The 24,845-nt window shown below is 39.7% G+C and overlaps 1 protein-coding gene across 1 annotated transcript in view; it reads left to right on the forward strand.

The window, feature by feature from the left end:
- Window positions 1-24,845, forward strand: part of CHM (CHM Rab escort protein) — a 179,623-nt gene that overhangs the window by 41,157 nt on the left and 113,621 nt on the right. The window contains 3 exon segments of the mRNA XM_020964591.2: window positions 2,907-2,979; window positions 4,832-4,953; window positions 20,497-20,857. Coding sequence (XP_020820250.2) covers window positions 2,907-2,979; window positions 4,832-4,953; window positions 20,497-20,857 — 556 coding nt within the window.

A 24,845-nucleotide genomic window follows, 5' to 3' on the forward strand; every position in this document is an offset into this window, starting at 1 on the left:
ATCCTTTTTTCTTCAGTTATAAAGTGTAGATTCTACTCAAGAGGGAAGCCAGAGACTTATTTCAATCGCATGAGTGCAAAATTTTTTCTGCTGTAGAAAATGAAAGTGCCCTATGGTGTGTTGTTGATAATTTCAGGGGGAGATAACTTTGACCAGCCCTGAATATTTCGTGGCCTGACTGCGAGGGGTGGGTAGATTCTGTCCTTTGTGCTGCAGAGAGCCACAACACTGGAAATGGAGTGTCTCTCCAGCTATTTCCTGGTAATGATAACAAGCTCCATCCCTCATCGTGAGCAGCTCCTTTCTTGAGTTGAAGTGAGGAGGCAGTTGTGACACAAAATTGGCAGAAGTTTCCCATACCCTTTTTCCTTTTTTCATGAAGTCAGGAAATTCTCACTTTGTCCTTAAAATAAATTGCGTGTGTACGTTTAAAATCAGTAACCTAACCTTTTTTGCAAAGTTTTGCCGTAGTCCTAAAGCCAGAGGAAATCACATTTTAGAAACAGAATTCGAATATCTAATTTGCAAGCTACTCCCATCAAGTTAGGCCAAATTTAAAAGCATTTTGGTTTTTTCTTTTTACATGTGATCTAGGCTGGCTTTAATGTTAAATATCCCATTGGCAGCTTTGGTATTAGCAGATATTGAAACGTCCTGAAAAATGTCTTAAATCTCATTTCTAATCATGGAAACACTGCAGCTCATTTTGTTGCAATCTTTTTGGTCTTCCATAGCTAGTTTACTGGTATTATGTTGCCCTCTTTTGTCAGAGAGATTAGACTAATGAAAGCCCCGATTCACCTTTTCCATACATAATTGAATGAGATCACCAGATGGTGATGTTAAGAGCACATCAACAGGAAAAGTTGAAAATGAGACATGGATGGAAAAATATTAGAACCAATTAGCTCTGTCAAAAGCCCTATGACTGAATCTAGAGGGTGGGCAGGAGAATAGATTTTGACCAAATACTGATTTGGTCATTTCTTTCAGAGAGAGTGATATCTGGCTTGGTCTTACACGGAGAGCTGGCCTTCAAGCCAGAAAGACCTAGGTTCAAGCCTGCCTTTGACCATACTCCGGATGTGTGACCCTGAGCAAGTCACTTAACTTCAGAGTGGTCCCCGGGGCCAGTAGCATCAAACTCAAATAGAAACAGATCCCCAGGGCTTGCAGATTGATTTAGAAAATCACACATTAACGTTATCTGTGTTTTATTATATTTTTATTTATCTTGCTCAACATTTCCCAATTACATTTTAATCTGGTTCTTGCAGCACCTTGCGCCACATTGGTCTTGGGGTTGACACCTCTGCACCCTGAATTGTAGAGAAAGTGTTGATCTGCCTCAGTAGAGGGCTTGGCCTCACCTGGGAGTTCCCTATCCCAGTGAAATTAGAGATTCAGTCCCTGTTCTTATCCATTTCTTTCTTCTTTTGAAGGGGTAGAGTTGCAACTGGAATCATCTAGTGATTCCCATTGTCTTTTCAAACTGCTGTGAATTGAAGACGGTTTATCTTGGACATTTCACATGCGAGTCAAGATTTTAGAATCTTTGCTAGGTATGCTGGGGCCACTTCCACTTGTATGTTGTCCCAGCAAAAAGGTCTTTCACTTTAATCATGAATCTTTGCAATGTTAGCCAAAAGTATTTGCTTATGCCCTGATGTGGAGGCTTGAAAAAGAAAGCGAAAGACTTTAGTTTGGTGGCTTTGTTTTATGCTAAAGCTTTTAAAATTGAAATCATCAGCCTGTTTGCCAAGCTTGCCTTGGTGGTCCGTGTTCCTTAGAGGAGGGAGGGGAGCCCCAGCATCCCTCTTCTCTCGCCCTCCACCCTTTCCCTGAGCTGATCTCTAACCTAAGGGATCAAAGATTCCAAGTTCCTCAAATTCCAGCCTTTTAGTTGAGGCTGTGGATGTGAGCAATTGCTGTGATAGCTGGAATTCTCAAGAAAAATGCCAGGAAGTGCGCTTGTGGGTTCTGGGCAACGTGTTGTACATTAAGCAGAAGGAACCTTAGGGCGAAACTCAAAGAACTGAGAGATTTTAATGAATTGTCCACAAGCCCACCAAAGGATGCTTTGGGAGAGTGGGAAAAAGAATAATAGATGAAGTCAAGCCGTGCTGGGGGTCAGGGCAAACCAGGGCTTTTCCATCCACTTTCTCCTGACCCTGTGCTCTGGCCCAATCATAGCATCAGCTTGGCTCTGTAGAGTCCAGCATACTGGAAGGGGGTGTCATGTAGAGATAGGCCTGACAAGAGACTGTGTGGGGGTGGGAGATGGCAGGGAGAGGAGGGGGAGGGAAGGGGAAGGTGCGGTGCTGGGAGTAAGAGCTGAAAAATTGAAAAATTATTTCTTTGGATCTGTGGCTGTTCACTTTATGACATGGATGGTACCAGGGCCCTGGCCTCCAACTTAGAGAGGCTCACCGGTGGAAGAAATTGGGGCTGTAGTGCAAAGAGAATTTTAGTTAGAAGACCTAGGTTTGAATGTTCCCTCTGTTACTTAAAGGCTGTGTGACCTTAGGCAAGTCCCTTGGCGTCTCTGGTCCTCAGTTTCCTCATCTGTAAAAAAGAAGGGGGTGCACTAGATCCTCTTTAACATCTCCTCCAGCCTTAATCCTGTGATTCATTATGCACATGCTGTCTGACCCCATTTGTATTTTGGGTCTGTCCTACACAACCCATGTAACCTTGAGTTTCACAGGTTTGCCAGTTTTTTTAACAAGCCATTAAATGGGGCTCTCAGGAAGTGAAAGGCTTCAAAAGGAGTTTCCAAAGCCTAGTGGACTTGGTGGCGCCTCCTGCACTCACAGCTGTTTTATTTATTGAGATGAGTAAATTGCTTTGAGCATTTCCTGATGTTTTCTTCCTTTTCATTCTTGTCCATCTTATTTCTGCTGCAGAAGAAGCTATTATGGAGGAAACTGGGCCAGTTTCAGCTTTTCAGGATTATTGTCCTGGATAAAGGAGTATCAGGTAAAGTTCTGCTGTGATTTTTGTTTTGTTTTGGCCATTTTAACATGGGATGCATGCCAGATCATGAATCGTACCTGTTACCGTGGGGTTTGTCTTGTTTTTCATTGTACCAAACATGATGTATATTCAGTTTACTTCTATTCCAGAATTACTCTAGTTGTTTTGAATTTCCAGCTCTCACCTTCTTTACAAAATTGATATGCCTGCTGTAAAGTGAATTCTTATAAAAACAAGACCCTTCTTCCCACTTGCTTCCAGTGTCAAGTTGAAATGACTTGAGGAAAAGAATCCCCCCAGCCCCCCCTAGTATGAATTGAAAGCTTTGCTGAGGAAGGAAGAGAATGTGATAAGCAGATTCCTGACATCTTGAGTTCCCATTGTAGGAAGGCTTTTGTAGCACTTTTAGAACTTGGAAGTTCTGGTTTGCTTCTGGAATTGGGGCTTTGTTGACATAGGTGCCCTCCTTCCCCAGACCATCAGTATTTTTCTTGTGTCTGAGGAATCCATGACTCCACACTCAGAGTTCTTCTAATGTAGCCTGTGACCTTTTGTGTGAGAGTTTATAGTATCTAATAGGTGGCATACTTCGTTCTCTAAGAGTGGCTGCCATCCAACATAGGATTGACTCTAGTCCAGGAAGTTCTGAAGTTCAAGGCTACACATTCTATAATATGAATTTATCAATTCTCTAAGTTAGCATTTTGCAAAAGAAATTTGTTTGAGGCAGCAAGGTGGTGAAGTGAATAGAGCATCGACCCTGGAGTCAGGAGGACTTGAGTTCAAATCCAGCCGCAGACACATAACAGTCACTGCTGTGTGACTCTGGGCAAGTCACTTAACCCCCGTTGCCTCTCCCCCCCCCCAAAAAAGAAAAAAATAAATCTGTTTGCATCAGAAACTATTGATTTATAGGTTTCAGTTTTTTAGTTGTGTTTTAATTTAGAGAATCTTATCCATTATTCCAAAATGCTAATTCTCACAGATTCAGCAGTGTTGAACCATTCAGTCAGTGCTTTTGCATGTCTCAGTTGTTCATGAAGTGTTATATTTAAACACTAAATCCTTAAGAATATATGATGCTTTTTGAGCTTTTGCTGGGAAAAGTCATGTAAATCAAGTATATTACTTGTTTCTGTATTGCTTAACCTTTAGATTATAAAACAATCTGAAATTAGATATTACAGTACTTGATATACTCAGATACTGTCTCTTGTATTTGTGCTTTTCAAAGTAATTTCTTTTGTTGTGGCGTTTAATCTGTGACATGACCAGTATTCAGAAGTCCAAATAGAGAAATAACTTCTAGTTTCTTAAACTGTATTAAAATTTAGTACTGTTGTGTTCATTTTCTCTTCTATTTTTCGTCCTAGACTATTTTTATACACACACACAGTGTGTGTTTATATATACATACGTACATACACTATATATCTCCTCCAATTAAATTGGCTACCCCTGTCCCACATAAACATTTCCAAGCCAATGTTTGTTGAATTTGAATGTATTATTTGTTTACCTATTCACTATAATTAAGAGCAGCTGTATACTGATAGTTGTCAGTGATGGCCCTATGTCAGTCAAGATAAGTTGGATCGCTTCTCTCAGCAGATTATGACTTTAATAATGTCTTTGCTTTGAATATGTCAGAACTGAATTCTGTCTGAGTTCAACTTTAGTGAATGTGTTTGTGTGTGTATGTGTATATGTGTGTGTCTTGTGATAAACTTCTGAGAAATGATGGGACTGGGTGCTTACTTCCAGAAATCGAGAAACGTTGATTCTGTGGGTACAGGTTTGGTTTGTTCCATTTGAATGAAAATGAAGCAGAGTCCTTCATCTGTATGTTGTTTAGGAAGAGAGTGATGGGGACGAATGGGCAGCGTGGCAAGAGCTGCTACTGGAAGCAGAAGAAGGCGTTGCTCTTCGTAAGAAAGACCAGACCATCCAACATGTGGAAGTCATTCGTTATGCCAGGTATGAACAGTAACTGAAAGCCAAGCATTTCTTAATCTTTTATTATAAAAGCAAGGCCTCAATTGTTATTATTTGAGCTATAATCATTTTCTCCCTATTTCTGTTGTATAAAAGAACCAAGAATTATACATTTCTCTGCAAAGGTATATTTTAACGTTATAGAATGATGGAATCTCCGAGTTGGAAGGGTCCTCAGAGGTCATCTTCTCCAACCTGCCTTGACCCAAGCCCGAATGCCTTCCACTACATCCCCAGAAAATGTTCACTCAGTTGTCCCCTGAGGACCGCCAGTGATAGGTGGCCTTTTCCACTTTGGGAGATTTTCCTTTCTTGGCCATTCTTAGTCCTTGCTACCTCCTGCTCTCACTGAACCACTCTTCAATTCCTAGACAATTATCACCCCTCTCTTCTTTGTGCCCTTGCCAGGCAGGTGGGAAGAGCTTCAGGTGTAGGCCTAGCAATGGACTGAATGTCAGCCCTGTGAGGACCAGCCAGTTTTCAAGTGAGCTGACTGGTTTTTGGCCCTAACAATTGGAGGAGCTCTTAGAGAGAGTCAGCAGGGTAGAGTAGGTAGAGGCGGGTGGGACTCGGGAGGCTTTGGCTTCAGGTCTTTCCTCAGTGACTTGTCAGCTGTGTGAGCCTGGACAAGTCACTTAGTCCCTTTGAGCCTCAGTTTTCTCATCTGTAAAATGGGGCCAAGGAAGGCAGCCCTCCCATAGAGTGGATAATGTAAAGTGTTTTTAGAGCATTTGAAGTGCTATATAAATGTAAGCTGCTCATAGTGTTCTGACTCCTCTTCTTCCTCCTCTTCCTCTTCTTCTTTCTCTTTCTTCTCTCACCTTCCCTCCTCCATTTTAAGGTGCACATCCAGGTAGACTGCTAACTGCAAATCCTTAAGGTAGTGATGCAAACTGCTTTAATATTTAATTGCTCACAAACAACTGTTTGAATGAGTAACTAAGTTTTTCACATGACATGTAGCTGATGATTTAAGAATGTACGTATGCATCATATACTTTAAATGTATCCATTCACATTATCAGAGTCCTCCAGTGCCCACGTCATCCAACTGCCAAGTGTTTTTGTGGGGGCTTAAAAAACAGCTCATCACACTAGGGATGTGTTAGGCTATTAATAGTGGTAGTTCTGAGAACAGCTGCTTACATTTTTGTGTACCTGTGAAAAATCTGTGGGGACCAGGAATTCCTTCACTCATTAGTGTTGTGTAACTGAAAAGTTATTTTCAGCATTTTCTGTCTTAAGGACATGTATTTTCTCGTGTATTTTCTCCCAAAGCATATCCTTCTAAGTGTCTAATATAGGTTTGAATTTAGAGTGAACTTACATACCTTTCAGCACAAGAAGGTACAAACAGCCTAAGAGCATTGAAGGCCTGTGTTTCTGCCTCTGAAGCATTATGGTTTAGTAACTAAGAAGTAATATCCAATCACACCATGTGTGGGGAGAGGAGAAAGCGTGGCAGGGAGAAAGAGAGAGAGGGGAAAGTAGAGGGAATGTGTTAGAATGAATGTGTTAGACAGCTTTTCTGTGTAATGCTGTTAAAGGGTGGTTGTTGCTATGTGATGATTTTAGCCTAGTGGATGCTGAAAGACTGCTTAGCTGGCATGTGGAAGAACGATTGGCCTTATTCTGCTCAGCCCCCAGTGGTATGTCTAGGAGCAATGGGTATTATTGGAAGGAAGGCAGAAAAATGATTGTTTTTTAAAAAAATATGTCAATTACTGTCTTTTATTTTTTTTAAAGTCATTTCCTGCCTTCTGTTCCGTTCTGTCCAGATTCAGGTTTTCAGTAAGGACAAACTTGGTATAAATGAGAGCTACCCCAAAGTGGCCTGGGCAGCCTTAGGAGATAGGGAGTTCTCCCTCACCAGGGATCTTCAAGCTTAGGTCAGGTTACCCTTTGTTGGATATGTATTCTCATTGACTTCTCATCTACCTCTGAAATATCCTGATTGCAAATGTGGCTTTGGAGTCACATACCACAGTTGTGAAGAGCTGAACTAACCCATCCAGACTGTGGCATAACAAAATAACATAAAGCCTAGAAAATCATCTTATTTTTAACCCCCTGGCTTCTTGATATTTCTTTTGGAACTTCCTAAAGTGGACAAGTAATTGTAGCAGAGACAGAAGAGGACTCTGGAGAATTGTGTCTATCTCAGTACTAAATGATGTCAATTAAAAAAACTCTATGAAGGCAGTATAAGAACTACGGAAGCTCAGCAACTGAGGATCATGACAAACCTCTGGAGCATAAAAACCAGTGTGATTTTAAGTGATTTTCAGGGTAGTCTGTCTGAGCAGGCAGGGAAGGTGGTGTGTAGTATTTTAAGAGAGATATTTATAAAAGGTGAAGAAAGTCATTTTTAGCCTTTTGAAGTTCACATAATTAATGCATGGAGTCAGGAAGACCTGAGTTCAAATTCAACCTCAGATACTTGCTAGCTGTGTGAGCCTGGCAAGTCAGGTCAGCTGTAAAAGAAGGTAATAATAGCCCAGGGTTGTTCTGAGGATCAGATGAGATTAATATTTGTAAAGTGCTTAGCACAGTGCCTGGCACATAGTAGGTGCTATATAAATGCTGCTATTGTTATTATTATAGCATCATAGGATCAGTAAGCATTTATTAAATGCCTACTACATACCAGGCACTACGGATGCAAAGAAAAGAGATGAGATAGTCCCTGCTTGTATTGTTTCCATTTGAACAAGACAGACAATAAAGACATTAAAGGTATCCTCTAAGCCTCAGTTATTTGGAAGTCTCATTCATGTGGAACAATACGTCTACTTCCCCCAGTATCAATCAATCAGTAATTAAATGTACATTATATGCTAGGCTCTGGAGATATGGAAACCAAACAGTTGCTGTCCTTAAGTATACATTCTGTATGAAGAGATGCATACGTACAAGAAAAGAACATTGTATTTGGTGATTAAGAGGTCACTGGCAACTTTGCAGAGAACAGTTTCAGTTGAGTGGTGAAACTGGAAGTCAGATTACAAAGGATAAGTGAAAGGATAAATCAAAGTTTACCTTTGGTTGCATAAAAACTGGCTCTCTGACCCTGGGCAAATCACTTAACCTCTGCCTCAGTTTCTTCAACTGTAAAACGGGTATAATAATAGCACTTGCCCTCACTGGGGGGTTGTGAGGATCAAATGAGATAATATTTGTAAATCCCTTAGCACGATGCCTGGAACATAGTAGGAGCTTAATTAATGCTTGCTCTCTTCTCCTTACCCTCCTTCTTAAAAGCATTGGTAGAAATAAAATGAATATATTTGCTGTGTGAATCCTTCATAGGAACAAACCTACCTAGTGACTACAAGGTTGCCTGGGTGATGGTGGGTGCTTGAAGAAGCATTTTGGGTCTTTCAAGCCAATAGAATTTGGTTTTGAGGAGGGGAGGAGAGTGCCTGTGGGGTGCACATGGTTAGCTCTGCATTTGCTGCCATTCAGTCCACTGTTCTTTATTTTTCCTGCGGTTGATTGTAAGCCCTACACCCCTTCCTGTATGAAATCGCCGTGGAGCCACAGGATTGTCTCCTGTCTCCTCATCTCTGCCTCCTGGCTTCCCTGATTTCCTTCAAGGCTCTGCTAAAATCATACGTCCTGTGACAAGCTTTTCCCAGGCCTCCTTAGTCTTAATGCCTTCCCTCAACTGCATTGATGTCCCATCTATTCTGGAACATGGCTCGTTCGTGCACAGTTGTTGGCTTGTTGTCTCTTCTGTTAGACTGTGAGCTCCTTGAGGGCAGGGACTGGTTTTCCCTTTCTTTGTATCTTCCGGGGCTTAGCCTACCTAGTGCCTGGCACATAGTAGGCACTTAAGAAATTCTTGTTAACTTGACTTGTTAATGATATGACATCAGTTAGAGGCAGCACTTCACACTTTTGCTTCAGTTTTCTAATCTGTAAAACAGGGATAATAATAGCAGCTACCTCCCAGGATTGCCATGAGGATCAAATGAAATAATATTTGTGAAGCACTTAGCACAGCGCCTGGCACATAGTAGGTGCTTAAGAAATGCTTGTTAATTTGACCTGTTAATGACACAACATCAGTTAGAGGCTTTTAGATATTGAAGTGCATAGAGTGCTGGGCCTGGAGTCAGGAAGCCCTGAGTTCAAATCCAACCTCAGATACTTGCTAGCTGTGTGAGCCTGGCAAGTCATGTCACCTGTAAAAGGAGGTAATAATAGCCCCTACCCCCCAGGGTTGATGTGAGGATCAGATGAGATTAATATTTTCAAATCTAAGGTAGTAACATCTGCCTCCCATTTGTCTTATTTCTTGTATAGAGCATTAGACATATTCTTTCACATAGGATTCTACGATCATAGATTTAGAAATGGAAGGCACTTAAGAGGTCACATGGTCCAGCCCCCTCATTTTACAGATGAGGAAACTGAGGCCCAAAGAAGAAGTAATTTGCCCTAAGTCACTCAGGCAGGATTTGAATGCAGGTCTTTGGACACCCAAGTTTATCACATTTCCCCCTGTATCACATTGTACCCATATGAGGTTCAAGTGGGATGGAAAAGTGGCTCTTGTATCTACAAATGAATTTACTTTCTAGAGTGTAGAAACCAAAAGCAATGGCTATTCTGTGAGGTGCTGCCTCTAATTGATGTCATATCATTAACAGTTTTGGAGGAATAGAGCTGCATTTCACAGCTAACCTTTCCTGTTATTGCTTAGTACCAAGTGGTGGAGGGGAAACTTTATCACAAAGAATAAACGTTTCAGTGATACAAAATTGATGACAGCATTATTCATATTGATATTTTCTGGACCAACCAAGTTTTGGAAGTCTTTTAAAATAACCATTCTACATTTATTTGCAAGGATAAACAGCTGGGAAGCAGTATAACATATACTGTGCAAATCTGAAATGAATGGCCTTAGAACAAAGTGCATCCATCAAAGGACAAGAATACAATTTCTGCAACAAGCTGTATTGGGGGAAAAGGCAAATGGCTGAAAAAGAAATAGTGAACACCTGTGCTGAATAAATTAACCAGCTGGTTGGCAGTTTTTCATTTGACCTATCTAAAGGGGTGATGGTTCCAAGGCATCAATAAGACACATTCACTTTGAGATATTCCTCTGTTACTGCCATTAATTGATGAATAGTGCTAGACAATATGCAGAATTTATATAAAAATTTACTCACAGATGTATACTTTTTGTGAATTAGTGGAAAAACTCATTTGCACAAAGGTTTAATTGGAAATTTTTCTTTAGGCAGCATTATTGCATTATTCAGGACCAGTGCTTATGTAAAATAATGTCAAAGATACTGTTACGCCGTATTTTAAAGTGATGACCCTTGGAATTCAATTGTCTACTCAGATAAGCCTCGTTATTAGCTTCCAGTTTTGAAATAAATATACTTTGACGGTGAAGATTTGCATGAAAATAATACATGTATTGATTTTTCTCAATTACTGTTTAGAGTAGTTCATAGACTTTACAGCAATAAGGGGGCCTTTAGAAATCATCTATGCTAACCATCTTCTATTTTACTGATGAGAAATTTCATTTAAGTAGTATATCTTTCTTTGACTCAAATAAATTACAGCTATTAATCTTATTTTGAAGGGTGCTTTTTAAATAAAAATGGATATAACCATAGTTGAGCCACTTTTAAAACTTTAGAGAAGTCAGAGCAAATCTTTATCAATCGAGTTTCTTTGAAGAATCAAAATAACATTTCATTTTGAGGGTTTGGTGGTTTTGTTTTTGGTTTTTGGTTTTTTTTAGTCTTCATAGTCTGTTTTTAGGGCTTAACCTTTTGGAGTAATAGTGGGTAATGAAAAGTTGGAGAAGGTTTAATATTCTGGTAGTTATGCATATAACAATTTTAAAGAAAACCCCAGATGATGATATTCATAATGGTCCAAGTGAAGTGTGATTATGCAGGCCTGTTCCCAGGGAATTATTGCCTTCCCCTTGCTTATCTGTCTGTACTTATTTGGACCTTGCATGTATTTTGACTTGCATTTTCCTCTCTGTCCAGAGCTAGTTAATGTATTTCCTTGAATTATAGCATCATATACTTACCGTTGGAAGGACACGGAGACATCTTTTAGTCCAATTCTCTACCTGATACATTAATCTTCTCTATAGCATCCCCCAAAATATTCAGCCCCTTTTCAAACACCTCCAGTCATTACTAACTCACTAGTTCATGGGGCTACTCATGCTGTTTTCTGACACCTCTAAATTTTAAGAAAGATCTTCTTTTATATCAAAGATTCTTAGCCTTTTTTATTTCTTTTTAAATGGGCCCCTAGAAGTCTGATGAAATCCTACGGACCCCTTTCTCAGAATTACATTTTTAAATTATTAAAGGAAATGCTAATTTTCAATTGGAGGTTAGTGACAATAAGGATTATCTTTTTCTCCTGCAGTTCACAGACTCCCTGAGATCTGTTCCCATGTTTGCTTTGCATTGAGTTCACTGCCCACATAAGTATACGATGATTAAATTTGAAGGATGTTGTTCTTCACGCAGTTTCCCTTTTGCCTCATCCTCTTTTTGCAAATGCTTAGGATTATGGCAGTATGCTGTGACCACCAAGTGTCCCCTGAAATGATGTTTCTTACTCCATGATAGAAGCAGCTCTTGCAGTGTTCTTGAATGGAGCCTATCAGTCTGCTCCCCTATGGCGCCACTCCCCATCCATGTAATTTTCAGGACCTCCCTAGCCTCCACTTCTCTGTGTTGTCTCCATATTAAAATAGCTTTTCTGTTAGAATGTCAGCTCCTTGAGGGCAGAGACTGTCTTTGGTTTTGTATTTTGTCTCTAGCACTTAGCACAATGCTTGCCACAGAGTAAGTGCTTAATAAATGCTTTTTCATTCATTTGTTCTTGTTGCCTTGGACCCAGGACAGAGCCAGAAGACTCAACTCCTTTATTTGCCTTTTGAAAGAAAGAGCTCATTGAGCCTGCCTGCTTTTTACTGCAATTTCCTTTTGTTTTCTGGTTTCATTTATAACAGCAAAATAAATATTGATGTGATTCAGTTCTTCCAGTAGTCTGTTTACTTTTTTTGTTACTTGATAAAATTCATACTTTTAATGTACTGTTAAGTAAATATTTATAAAATAAATTTATATAATGTTGAATGTAAGTATTATATATTATGTAAGAGTATAATTATAGAAAATAAATGTATAAAATGTTGAAAAAATGCGTGATTCTCTGTATCCCCTGACTCTGCTTCCCCACCCCCAATTCTCCCACTCTGCCATCATCATTGTAAGAGCAGAATTGCTGAGAGGCCCTATAATTAATCACTAAGTGGCCACTCTATTGATGATGGATCTCTCTGTGCTTTGACTGGTCCTCAGAAAGCAGGAATATAGATTGGAAAATTTTCAAGTGTAGAAAGGTTGTCCTTTGTTGGTATAGCCTTCAAGAATCCAATGTCACTGTTGCAACATAATGAAACATTATAAAAGACTTCGATGGGTTGGAGGAGAGGGGTGTTTTGGGGTACAAAATGTAGTACTTATTTTTTCATATGAACAGAAACTGAGGCCAGGAAGGGTTCTCAGTCACTAAAAAAGCATTTATTAAGCACATATAATGGGCCGGGCATTATGTGATTCTGTCAAGTCAGCAAGCCTGCTTCAGCTGCCTTCATGGCCATTGGAAAAATGCAAATCAAAACAACCCTTAAGTTTTACTTCACACCCTGAAAGTTGGCAAAGATGATGAAAGATGGAAATGGTCAGTGTTGGAGGGGGTGTAGAAAGATAGGCACACTAATGCTTTGTTGGTGGAGCTATGAGCCAATGCAGCCATTTTGGAAAATGGTGTGGAATTATGCAAATGAAGTGGCTAAAACTTCCATGCCCTTGGACTCAAAGATTCCATTGGTAGGCATATACTCCAGTGCAGTCAATCAAAAATGAATACTTCAAATGACAAAGAAAAATCATAGTCTCCAAGAAGAGATATCCTTTTCAGAGATAGAGGGGTGGGGTCCAGGGATGTAGAACATTGCATTTAATGTAAGATTTGTTTTTATCTTTATATTGATCTGTTTTGCTTGGGTGGGATAGAATTGGTTTTCTCTTAATCTTTTTTTTTTATTTATTATAACAAATTCTTCATTATAGGGAATGGCTTTCAGAGGTGTGGAGACAGAGGGATAGAGGGGAAATTTTAAGCAATATAAAGACAAAAGGTATCACTAAAAAGTTTTTTGAAAGAGGTAGTTGGTAACTTTAGGGAGCAGTTTCAGCTGAATGAGATTTTCAAAATAAGGGTCTGAGAGGTGGGTGTAGGAGAGGAAGTAAAGGCAGCAAGTGCACAGGGCTTTGTCTGGGAGTTTGAAAGGAGAGAGAGAGAGATGTAGGATGGTAGAGTGAGGGTGACTTTGGTTCAAGAGAGGGTTTTTAAAAGTATAACGGAGCCCTGCATATGTTTAGTGCAGCAGAGAATGAGCCTATTAGGGATAGAGACTGTGTTTGGAGATTAGAGAGAGAGAGAATCATAATGTGATCATGAGATGGAAAAAGCACTTATATGTGCAAAGTGCTGTGCTGAGCCCAGGTACATACATAGAAAAGCTAGACAGCCCTAGCCAATGAAGAGTGCACGCTCTCATAGTGGGAGACAACATAGGAGATTGCAGCTATAAGTCAGATGGAAAAACCTCCCATTCCTCAGGGTGCAGCAGCGGAGCAGACGGTAATGCATCTTTTTTAATGTTTCCTCTATTGAGAAAATCATGTTTCTGCTGCTGAGCCATTTTATAGTGCCAAGGACTTGGTTGGGGTGAACTGTCTTTTCTGACTTCTGTCTTCACTAGCTGTGACTGCTTGGGACAACGCAGGGCGAGGGCCATGCTCCAGAACCTGCAGAGGCAAATGACAGATCAGATGTCCACAAGAGGTGCTCCCTTGGATGATACCTGTGGGGGCCATGCTTGTGGTCTTGGGTGGCAGGAGCAGTGTTCCTATTCCCTTGACTCTTGGGTTTACCTCTCCAGTGGTGTCAGCTGGTCAGTGGTTGGTATTGGTGGTGGCTGGTAGGGCAGGCCTCTTCTCCACAAAAATTGCTTCCCTAGTTGATGGTTAGGGAGCCAGGCCAGAAATAAGATCAGTGGTCTGGAAGACTTGGAAAGCCTGAGGTTTTAGGCTGCTGGATTCTGGGCTGTCAGCACTGGGTTACCAGGAGAGGCAGAGTTCAAGATGGTTGCTGTGATTTTAGCTGCTTGGCCTGTTCCATTTCCTGAATCTCCCTCGGGACCCCCTGTCTTCAGGGATAGTAGGCCCTTTCTTAACAGGGTTTGTTCCCCTGGATGATGGCCACCGTTATGCTAGAGAACATGAGAAAAGATCAATAAGGGTGTGAGGGCACAAGTTTGTAAGAGGGTAATTTTGCTTTTAAGAAATATCATTATTTCATCACACTGGAGTTAGGGAAAAAAAGAACAAGAGATCCAAAGCCTTTGTGAGATATAGGTAAGGAGAGAAGAGGGAGCTTACAGCAAATGGCCTTGATTTTCTTGGAAACAAAGTCTTCTGCTGAGAAGTTTCAGGAGAGATTTGGGAATATCTCCTGTAGGAAATTTGATAGAGAATTAAGGAGGAATAAAATGAATGACTTACTGACCTGAGAGCCCAGCTGAGATTAGATAATATAATTTTATAGTGGGCCCGGTCAACATGATTGTGACTTCTCTTAGCACTGTAGCAGAGGAGGCAAATAGTAGAATAGATAGCCTTCTTGTGGATTGAATTTGGGTTAGTGTGATTAAGGAAAGGACAAGGAAGTAAGGGATTTGAGAGTAGAGTGCAATGTTGAACTGGTTAAGTTTATTGGATCAAGATTGGAAAGGGAAGAAAAGAAAGTTAGAGCAGGGGTGATGGCCAGGGGGAGGGACTGAGGCTGGAGGGGCAGAGATGATGATGAGAATGAAGAACAAGTTTATGAGGAATGAGGCTTAGGGAGAGTTGGAATAATAGATCATGGTTGGATGAAGGGATTTCAGAATTCTTGATCATGGAGTAGAACACTTGTGGATGATGGTGACCAAGGGGTCACTCAGGTGACTTGTCCAAGGTAACACAGTAACCATCAGAATCAAGATTTCAACCCAATCCCTCTGAGTTCACATACAGCTCTTTTTACACATGACCACATTGTTTACATAAGTTTGTCGACTCTTCCAGGGACAGTCCTTTCAGTAGTGGAAGACGGCTATCCCCTCCCCTTCTCCCTAGTCTTTAGGTAAAACAATCTTGGTTCTCTCACTCATTCCTCATCTTGTTATGGTAAATGAGAAGCAGACAGTAGCACCTACTCTATAGCTGCTTAAGCAGAAGCAGGTATAAGCTATAGAGGAGGTGCTACTGCCTTTCTCACCCTGCTCAGGGTGAAAAGTCCAGTTCTTTAGGACTAAGGAATGATAATGGTCCAAATTCCTCAGACTCAGCTGCTTCTTGATCCTAAGGGAGTTCTCTTCAAGAATTCTTAAAGGTGGGAATAAAAAACTGTGAACACTCCAACTCAAAAAGACAGATTTTATGTTAGGGTATCCTGGACTTTTTTTTTTTTAAGTCTAGACTTTCTTTTAAAAGAAAGTCTAGACTTTAGTTTCATTGGTGTAGGTACTCCTGGTGTGAAAATTCTCTCCAGGGAGGCAGAATAGCGATTCCTTTGTAACTTATAGCCTTAGGGTGTTGCTTGGGTCTTTTAGAGGTAAAATGACTTCCCCTGGGTCACCTCTAGTGAGTATCAGAAACAGGCCTTGAATCCGGGTTTTTCTTAATCCAAAAGCAACCCCCTCTCCATTATGCTATTCTGCCTTTCTGTTTATGGGGAAGAATTAACTCTTGACACCTGGGCTGTAGTGGAAGCATTATCCTAACCCCATAAAAAAAGTTAGGCTAATTTTTCCTTAGAAGTTGTTAAAATTTTCCTAGAGATTTCAGAGGACTAATGGCTCAGGTTGTTGATTGACATCACTTCTGGTCACCTGAGTACAAAGCAACCAGGAGTAGCTGTAGTCTTTCTCTGAGACTTGTCTGGCAGGTGGTGATATGTAACACAGAGGCAAGGAGGTTTCATGTAGCTGAGTCAAAGTTGTATTCTCCTTGTATATCCTTGCCTTGCTATTTATTGCTAAGTAAATCTCCTTTCATTAATCATTTAATGATCTATAAGTATATCATTTCATTCCAGTATTCACCCTAAACTATCAGTGGGACTGGCCAGAGTCAGGCGCAGCCCAAATGAAAGAAACATTTTCGTCAACGAAAAAGAGAAAGCAAAGATTAATTGAGCATACAGCAACAACAGAAATTTAGAAAAGCAACATATTAAAATAATGCCAACTAGTATATAAAGAAAGATAAAATTGGAAAGAAAAAAACTCAATTGATAAATTTGGGAGCTTTTTAAAGAAAACTAAAATACAGACAAATGGTTAGCTAATTTGATAAAAAGAACAAAACTATTTTACTACAATCAAAAATGAAAAGGGAGAACCGATATTTAGAAAATATACAAATACCCAGATCAACAGAATAAGATAGTTTTAACTTATCTAATCTCAGAAAAAGAAATTAAGCAAGTCATAAGAGAACTCCCAAATTTAAAAAACAAAACTCTAGGACCAGATGGATTTAAAAGTGAATCCTATCAAACATTTAAATAACAATTCCAATATTACATAAATTATTTTCAAAAACAGACAAAGAAGGGATCCTACCAAACTCCTTTTATGAGACAAATAAAAGGCTTCATACCTTAAGCAGGGAGAGATAAAACAGAGAAAGAAAACTAGAGTCCTATCTAATGAATATTGATGCAAAAATATTAAATAAACTATTTAGCAAAGAGGCTGTAGCAACATATTGAAACAATTATGTGTTATCAGGTTGGATTTATACCAAGAATGTAAGCTCGGTTCAGTCATTGTAAACACTTATAATAAAACAATAAAAATCTCATTCAATCAACAGATAGTGGAACACTCAGGCTCTAAGGGACTGAAGTGTTTTGTTTAGGCAACTATGTATTTAATGGTATTTAGTACTTTGCTGGAGGAGTACCAGTCTGTATATTTGCTTTAGGTGCAGAAAGGGCCAGTTGAGAATTTCTTACGTTTTTCCCCTGCCTTCACTTGCCTGCTAAGCCCAAATCCTGAAAATTCAGTACTTCCGTAGGATCATAGATTTGATCTGGAAAGGAGCAGAAAGGCCTATAGATGAGACCGCCTGTTGTCTCCAGGAGGAGATAGGGAAGTACTTAGATTAGTTTTGATGTCCTATTTTCATATTATCATCGTCATTATCTCATAAAAACAGTGTAAATACTTTACTGAAAGCAATTGATTATCTTCCTTTTGCTGTGCTTGATCTTTAGGCAGAGAACTTGCCTGAAAATTCCAAATTCACATTATTCATTGAATGCATTTTGGTTATTCCTGTTTTTATAGTAGAGAACTGAGTAAAGAACTTGGACATTTTTGCTAGAAAAGAAACATATAATGAGCTATGTCATTGTTCTTTATTTTTGTGGCAGCCTCACTGCTGCCATGCTGCCTTTTTGGAGTTGCAAAGACTCAGAACTTGTTTGAGATTTCTGGCTGCTCATCATCATGAAATCATTTAGTTCTTGAACTAATGGTCTACATCGGATCACTAGCTACAGACGAACAGTGTCAGTGGCACATTTTGTTACCAGAATGTTGCTTATTGTCTGTTTATAATAAACTCTTAGTTGTTCTAAAAATGCTGTGTTATCATTTGTTCATTTTCCAAAGTACCACACCCTAACATTTTATTCCTCGTGGTAAGCCCTGTCAAGTAGATGAGACAGGTGATGTTCGCCTCATTTTATGAATGAGGAAATTGGGGCTGATGAGGTCTCTGTGGCTTATCTAGGACTTTGGCTTAGTACCTTAGTGCTTTTTTCTCTAAAGCTTGTTGGGGGTAGCATTGCATGTATTGGGTATTCTTTGTTGTGACATTTCATTAAAATTACCAGATAATTCTAGCAAAGACTTGGATATTTTGTTTCTTGGTATTTGTGTGAGTTCTTTTCTTCTTTAATTACTCCCTTTCTTTGCTGCAGCACTGAGTAAATTTTAGTATGGCACTTTATCTTCATTGCTACTATAATTTTTAAGAACCTGAATGCCTAATTGGAATTAGTTGAATTTTTTCTGTGATCTAATTTTTCTTGCTTTCTCTAAAGTAATGAGTTTTTTATTGTAATTTGCATACAAAAGTATTCCAAATGTGTTTAATTGCCATCTGTCTACATACCCCTACAGTTGGTCCCTTGGGGGATATAAAACATGAAAATAGTCCCTGCCCTAGAGATTAATGGTTTAGTTGAAGAGATCAATTCAGTGCATATTTATTAAATTGGTACTATGTGTATGCTAGAAAGATGTGATTCTTTCCCTCATGGTACTTACATTCCAGTTTGGGGGATTCCTCACATAATGAGGAGTGAGTATGTGTGGCCTAAGGATTTCTGACTAGGAGGGTTATACTGAAAATATTCACAGAGGAAGTGGAGCCAAGTTGGGCAAGTATCTGATATTAGCTGTATCCTGCAACTCTTCCAAACAGTTCTAGAAAATGCAGCAGACTGAGTTCTGATCAGAAATCCAAGAAAGACAAAATTACAGTGAGTAATGTTTTGAGCCCAGATCGGCATAGGCAGAAGACATAGAGGTCTGAGGACACTAGGGATGAGGTCTATCCAGGAAACTCCATATGGAACATTCTCGCTCAAGGCAAGAAAAGATTCCAGATCCACCCTTGGACTTGTGCCAGTTGACTACCCAGTTGTGGGTCATACATCTAGGGCTGATTAAGGAGGGAACTTGTACCTAGAGGTGACATTCCAGGGGAAAGGGTGGTCATGGGCCTTAAACATTGTATCAAGTAAGGGGCAAGTTCAGAGATAAGCAATAGCTGTGTGACTCTGACCGTAGGAGCGGAATGGGGTCTCAGTTCTAGCTTGAAGTCTACTCTGAAGCCTGCAGAAGATTACTGTTCTGTTATTCTGTACTAGCATAGACTGGAAGAAGGAGATATAGGCTCAAACTGCAGTAGTTCCCTGAGGACACATATTTTACTCATCTTTATCTCTCTCTTTTATCATCATTTTCACTGGCTGTCCCCCATTCCTGGAGCTCCCTTCTTCATCTCTGGCTCCCAGCTTCCCTGGCTTCCTTCAGATCGCAGCTAGAACCCCACCTTCTGCAAGAAGCCTTGCCCAGACGTCCTTCCCTCTGAGACTGTCCCCAGTTTATCCTGAATGTAATTTGTTTGTATATAGTTATACATAGTTGTTTGCTTGTCTTCCCCCGTTAGACTGGGAGCTCCTTGAGAGCAGGGACTGTTTTTTTCCTTTTCTGTGTAGCACTTAGCACGGTGCCTGGTACATAGTAGGAACTTAATAAATGTTGGTTGACTGACTGACTACTAGCACCTAACACAGTAGGTGTTTCATAGGTATTGCTTGACCTCTTTATTGGGGTATTGCAGCAAAATTATGCTGGATGCTGAGCAATTGGATGATTTGATAAACCAGTGTTTTCCTGCCAGTTTTATGTAGGATTAGGTGTAGCTGGAAAATAGCTGCCCATCGTCTACTGTATTGGGGTCTTGGTTCAGTAGGCCAGCCAGATTTGATGAAGGATGGAAGTAAGGATGATCATTGCAGAAATGGGCTTAACGGTATAGAACAATATGCCAGGAATAGAATGGCGAAATAAGATAGGAGAGAAATCCCTTTGACCATCCATTGTGGTAAAGAAATTCAAAAGGATTGATATTTTTGGCCTTCCTCAGAAAAGACAGGGAATTAGATGAAAAGACAGTCCTGGTCCTTACCTCTTAGAAGTGCTTGTGGGTGTGTATGTATGTATACACATACACACATATATGAGTTTATAAAATATATATTATATATATCCATATATCTATACATATGGATGTAGTCATATATGTGAGTATATATATATATGTACAGATATGTATATGCATATAGATATATTTGTATATACATATAGATTATGTATATATACATGTATTGTGTGTATTTGTGTGTGTATGGCAGTGGCCCCCAATTAGAAGTCTAGTGTTTTACAGATAGCAACTTATTTGATTTTCCACTAAAAAATTGTTATAATGCAGTGGGAAAAACATTGGGTTTGGAGTCAGAAGAGCTAAGTTCAAGTCCCACCTGTGCTACTCCCTTGTTTTGTGACCTTAAGTGAGTTATTTCCTCTCGCTGGACCTCATTTTCCTCTTCTATAAAATGAGGAGTTTGGGTTAGAAGGCTTTGTGTTCTCTTGCAATATGATCCCATGATCCTATGGGATGTGTTTAGTACCCTTTAGTGCCATATAAGGCAAAGGAAGTTGCTCCTGATGAAATGATAATAGATAAAGCATGTTTGTAAAAGTTTCCAGATTAAAGTTTATTCTGACCTTAGGCTCATTGCTGAATATTGCTATTTCTCATTTAGTCAGGATTCAGATGAACATGTTGAAGAAGTCGGTGCTGTGCAGAAAAATCCTGCCCCTGTGACGTCTGCTAGCTCAAATGACCCTCCGGACTCGACGGGCACAGCTTGCTCTGATACATCTGAATTAACAGCGCCACTCAATGAGCCAGAGACTTCACAGGAAGTACCTGATGTAGATGTGACACTGGGGAACGAAAGCCATGGTGGTGATACGGATTGTACCGAGTCACCTTTGGAACAGGAAAAAGCTGAAAATGTCCCTGTAGGAGAAGCTGTTGTTGATGTGCCCAAGAAGAATAGGATTACTTACTCCCAAATTGTTAAAGAAGGCAGGAGATTTAATATTGATTTGACCTCAAAGGTAGGCACCAATTTTACCCATCTTATCATAGGCTAGTACTTACTTACTTTTAATTGATTAAATATAATTTGAGGGCCCGTAAGTCTAATTTGCATTGGACAAGGGAGGTAAAATATTTCTTTTGTAAAGAGATGATAGCATTGCAAACTAGTAAATATCAGAGCCAGGAGTCAGTCAATCAATCAACAAATATTTATTATTCACCATTGTGTGCTAGGCACCATGCCAGGCATTCAGGGTATATGTTCTGCTTGCAAGGAGCTTATATTCTAATAAGGGAGACAAGGATATATGAAAATATATACAACACAAATATAAGGTGAATACATGCAAATATAGAGAGAGCCATGAAATACAGAATAGTTTAGGAGGGAGGCCACTGACAGTTGGAGGGACTGGGAAAAGCTTCATGTGGAATATGATGTTTGAACCGCATCTTAAAGAAGAGGGGGGCTGTCCGAGGGAGGGCATTCCAGCTATGGGAGATAACCAGTGTAAGGGGATATGGGGTTTTGCGTGTGAGGATCAGAGAAGGCCAGTTAGACTGGACACAGAGTGTGGGAGGGAGAGTAATGTGCTGTTAGGCTGCAAAGATAGATTAGGGCCAGGCTGTTTAAGGTTTTAAAAGTTAAGCAGAGAAGTTTTGATTTGATCCTAGCATCAAGAGGAAGCCACTTGAGTTGGTGTAGAATGGATTGGAGTTGTGAAGCACTTAAGGCAGGGAGACCAATTAGGAGGCTGTTTTAATAATCTAGGTGAGAAGTGACAAGGCCTGAACTAAAATGATAACTTTGTGACTGAAGTGAAGGGGTTGGGTGAACAAGGTGTTGTGGAAGTAGAAACATCAAGACGTGGCAACTAGAGAGTGGAATAAGGATGGCAGAGTGAGAGGAAGCTTTAGAGTCCAGCTTTTCTCCCCCATCTCCTTGACAAAGATGTAGAGAATGCACCAGATTGAATTCTGATTGGGAAATCCCAGAAGTCATGGTGAGTCATTCTTTTAGGCCAGGTCAGCTTTAGAGATGTCTGTGGACTCTGGAGAAGGGGTTTGGCCAGGCATGCATGGCTGCAGTGGCAGCAGCAGGGAGCATTCTAGTACCCAGGGACTCAAAGAAGGGTGAGACATGGCAGCAGAAAGAGATCTCAAGGAGTCCCTGAGCAAGTACTCAGTACAGGAACATGTGCCATCCAGCAGCTCTGTCACATACCATCCAGTGTGAAGAATGGTCATGAGCATTGGCCCTACCTGTGACTGAGAATGAAACAAAATCCAGAAAGTACATGGTAGCTGTATGGGTGGCTCTGATCCAAAAGCAGAGAGCAGTGTCCCAGACTAAAGGGGAATCAGCAGTTCAGTCTCTCTGAACCTGCAGAGCCCCTCTGCAGGCCAGTAATGACTGAGTCTAGCAGCAGGCTGCTAAAAATCCCAAACAGAGATAAGCTGATAGACCCAAAGCTGGGTCAGGAAGTTGCGGAACTGAGACTAGGAGAGCAGTAAACAGACTTCCCCCCTGGATCACATCACTTTGAAAACACTGTAAACTTGTAGGCCCCCAGAAGGTCATAAGGGGACAGAAGCTCAGGCCAGACACTCTTCTCATAAGTGTGCAGAGCCCAGCACTAACATAAAGTCCAAAAACAAAAAGTAGGCTAGAAGAATTAGCCAACAAAAACCAAACTTGATCATAAAGAGCTAATATGGTGACAGGGATGCTCAAGACACAAGCACAGAAGAAGAGAATGACTTGAAAAAAATCTATAAACAAAGCCACAGAAACAAAAGCAGCTTGGACACAAGTCCAACAAGAACTCCTGGAAGAGTTAAAGAAGGAGCTAAAAATGATTTAAAAAACCAAGTGAAACTGGGGAAAAACAAAATATTAAATAAATGAAATTTTAAAAAATGAATGTTAAAACCAAATGAGAGCAGTAGAGGAGGGAATGGGAAGAGGCAAAAGATAAAATGGAAGGATATAAAAAGAGAATTAAAAGTTTGGGAAAAGAGGTACAAAGCTTTATTGAAGATAATAACTTCTTGAAAATTAGAATTGGTCAAATGGAAGCTAATGACACCACGAGACATCAAGAAATAATAAAAACAAAGTCAAAAGACTGAAAAAATAGAAGACAGTATGAAATATCTCATAGTAAGGCCAATTGAACTGGACAGTAGATCAAGGATTAGGAATCAATGGACTACCTGAAATCCATGAATAAAAAAAGATCCTATATATCATCTTTTAAGAAATTACAAAAGAAAACTGTCTGTCAAGATATCTTAAAACCAGAGGAGAAGGTAGAAATTGAAAGAGTCCATGGGTCACTTCCCAAAGCAAATTGAAAATGAAAATTCTCAGGAATATTTTAACCAAAATTGAGAGCTCCCAGGTCAAGGAAAAGGTACTGCAGGCAGCCAGAAAGAAAGCATTTAAGTGTGGAGGAGCCACAGAATCACTCAAGATGTAGCAGCCATAAGTGCAAAGGCATGGAGAGCTTGCAATATAATATTCAGAAGGCGAAGGATCTAGGATCACAACCAAGAATAACCTACCCCACAAAATTGAGTATAAATCTCCAGGAGAAAAAATGGACCTTTAATGAAATAGAAGATTATTTTTAAGCATTCCTGATGAAAAGACCAGAGCTGAGTAGAAAATTTGACATTCAAACATAGGAGTCAAGCGAAGCATAAAAAAGTAAATGTGAGTGAAAAATCATAGGGGACTAAGCAGGGTTAAACTGTTTACATTTTTATATGGGGAGATAATAACACATAGTTAGATCTTTATCATCACCAGGCTCTTAGAGGAAGTGTAATTAGAAAAAGACCTGGATGTGATTCTGTTATATTTGGATGATCTCAAAAGAAGAATGGATGAGTGGGGAAGAGGGAGGAAGGGAGAGGAAAAATGGGGAATTGTGTCACATAAATAGGACATGCAAGGAAGAGTTTATACAGCAAGGTGGGACTACTGGCAAGTGAGAAGCATGTGATATTTGAACCTCAGCCTAATCTGAACTAGTTAAAGGAGGGACAAATACACATACATGTAGTTGGGTACAGAAATACATCTTACCCAGCAGGCAAATTGGAAGAAAAGAGGTAAAGGGAAAAAAGGGTAAAGGTGGGAAGGGTAGATTAAGGGAGACGTTATTCAGAAGTAAAATAGACTCTTAAAGAGAAGGTGGGGGGAAAAGAAGGAAAAGTATAGAAGAATAAGATGGTGGGAAATATCAGATTTCAAACTATATTATAAAACTAATCATTGAAACAATCTGGTACTGGGTGAAAAATAGAGAGGTTGATCAGTGGAACAAATTAGGTACTCAATATACCAAAACTAACACAGTAGCCTAGTATTTGATAAACTCAAAGATCCTGGTTATTGGGCCAAGAATTCACTAGTTGACAAACACTGCTGGGAAAATTAGAAAGTAGTCTTGCAGAAACTACAACATCTTACACTGTATACCAAGATAAGCTCTAAATCAATGCATCATTTAGACATAAAGGGTGATATGTTAAGCAAATTAGTAGAGCAGAGAAGAAATTACCTGTCAGATCTCTGGATAGCAGAAAAGTTCATGACCAAACAAGAGACAGAGAAATTTAAGGAGGTAAAATGGATAATTTTGATTGCATGAAATTAAACAGGTGTTGCACAAACACAATCAAGTACACCTAAAATTATCAGAAAAAGCAGGAAACTGAGGACAAAACCTTTGCAGCAAGTGTCTCTGATAAAAGGTCTCATTTCTCAAATACCTAATAAGGAACTGAGTCAAATTTACAAGAATAAGAGACATTCTCCAACTGATAAATTATCAAAGGATATGACTAGACAGTTTTTAGAGGAAGAAATCCAAGCTATCAATAGCCATATAAAAAAAATACTTTAAAATCACTAATGATTAGAGAAATGCAAATTAAAACAATGTGAGGTACCATACCCATCAATCAGATTGGCTAAGATAATAAAAAAGGATT

The sequence above is a fragment of the Phascolarctos cinereus genome, unplaced genomic scaffold (genome assembly GCF_003287225.1).
Source record: "Phascolarctos cinereus isolate Bilbo 61053 unplaced genomic scaffold, phaCin_HiC Scaffold_8;HRSCAF=390, whole genome shotgun sequence".
In the NCBI taxonomy this organism is placed as follows: Eukaryota; Metazoa; Chordata; class Mammalia; order Diprotodontia; family Phascolarctidae; genus Phascolarctos; species Phascolarctos cinereus.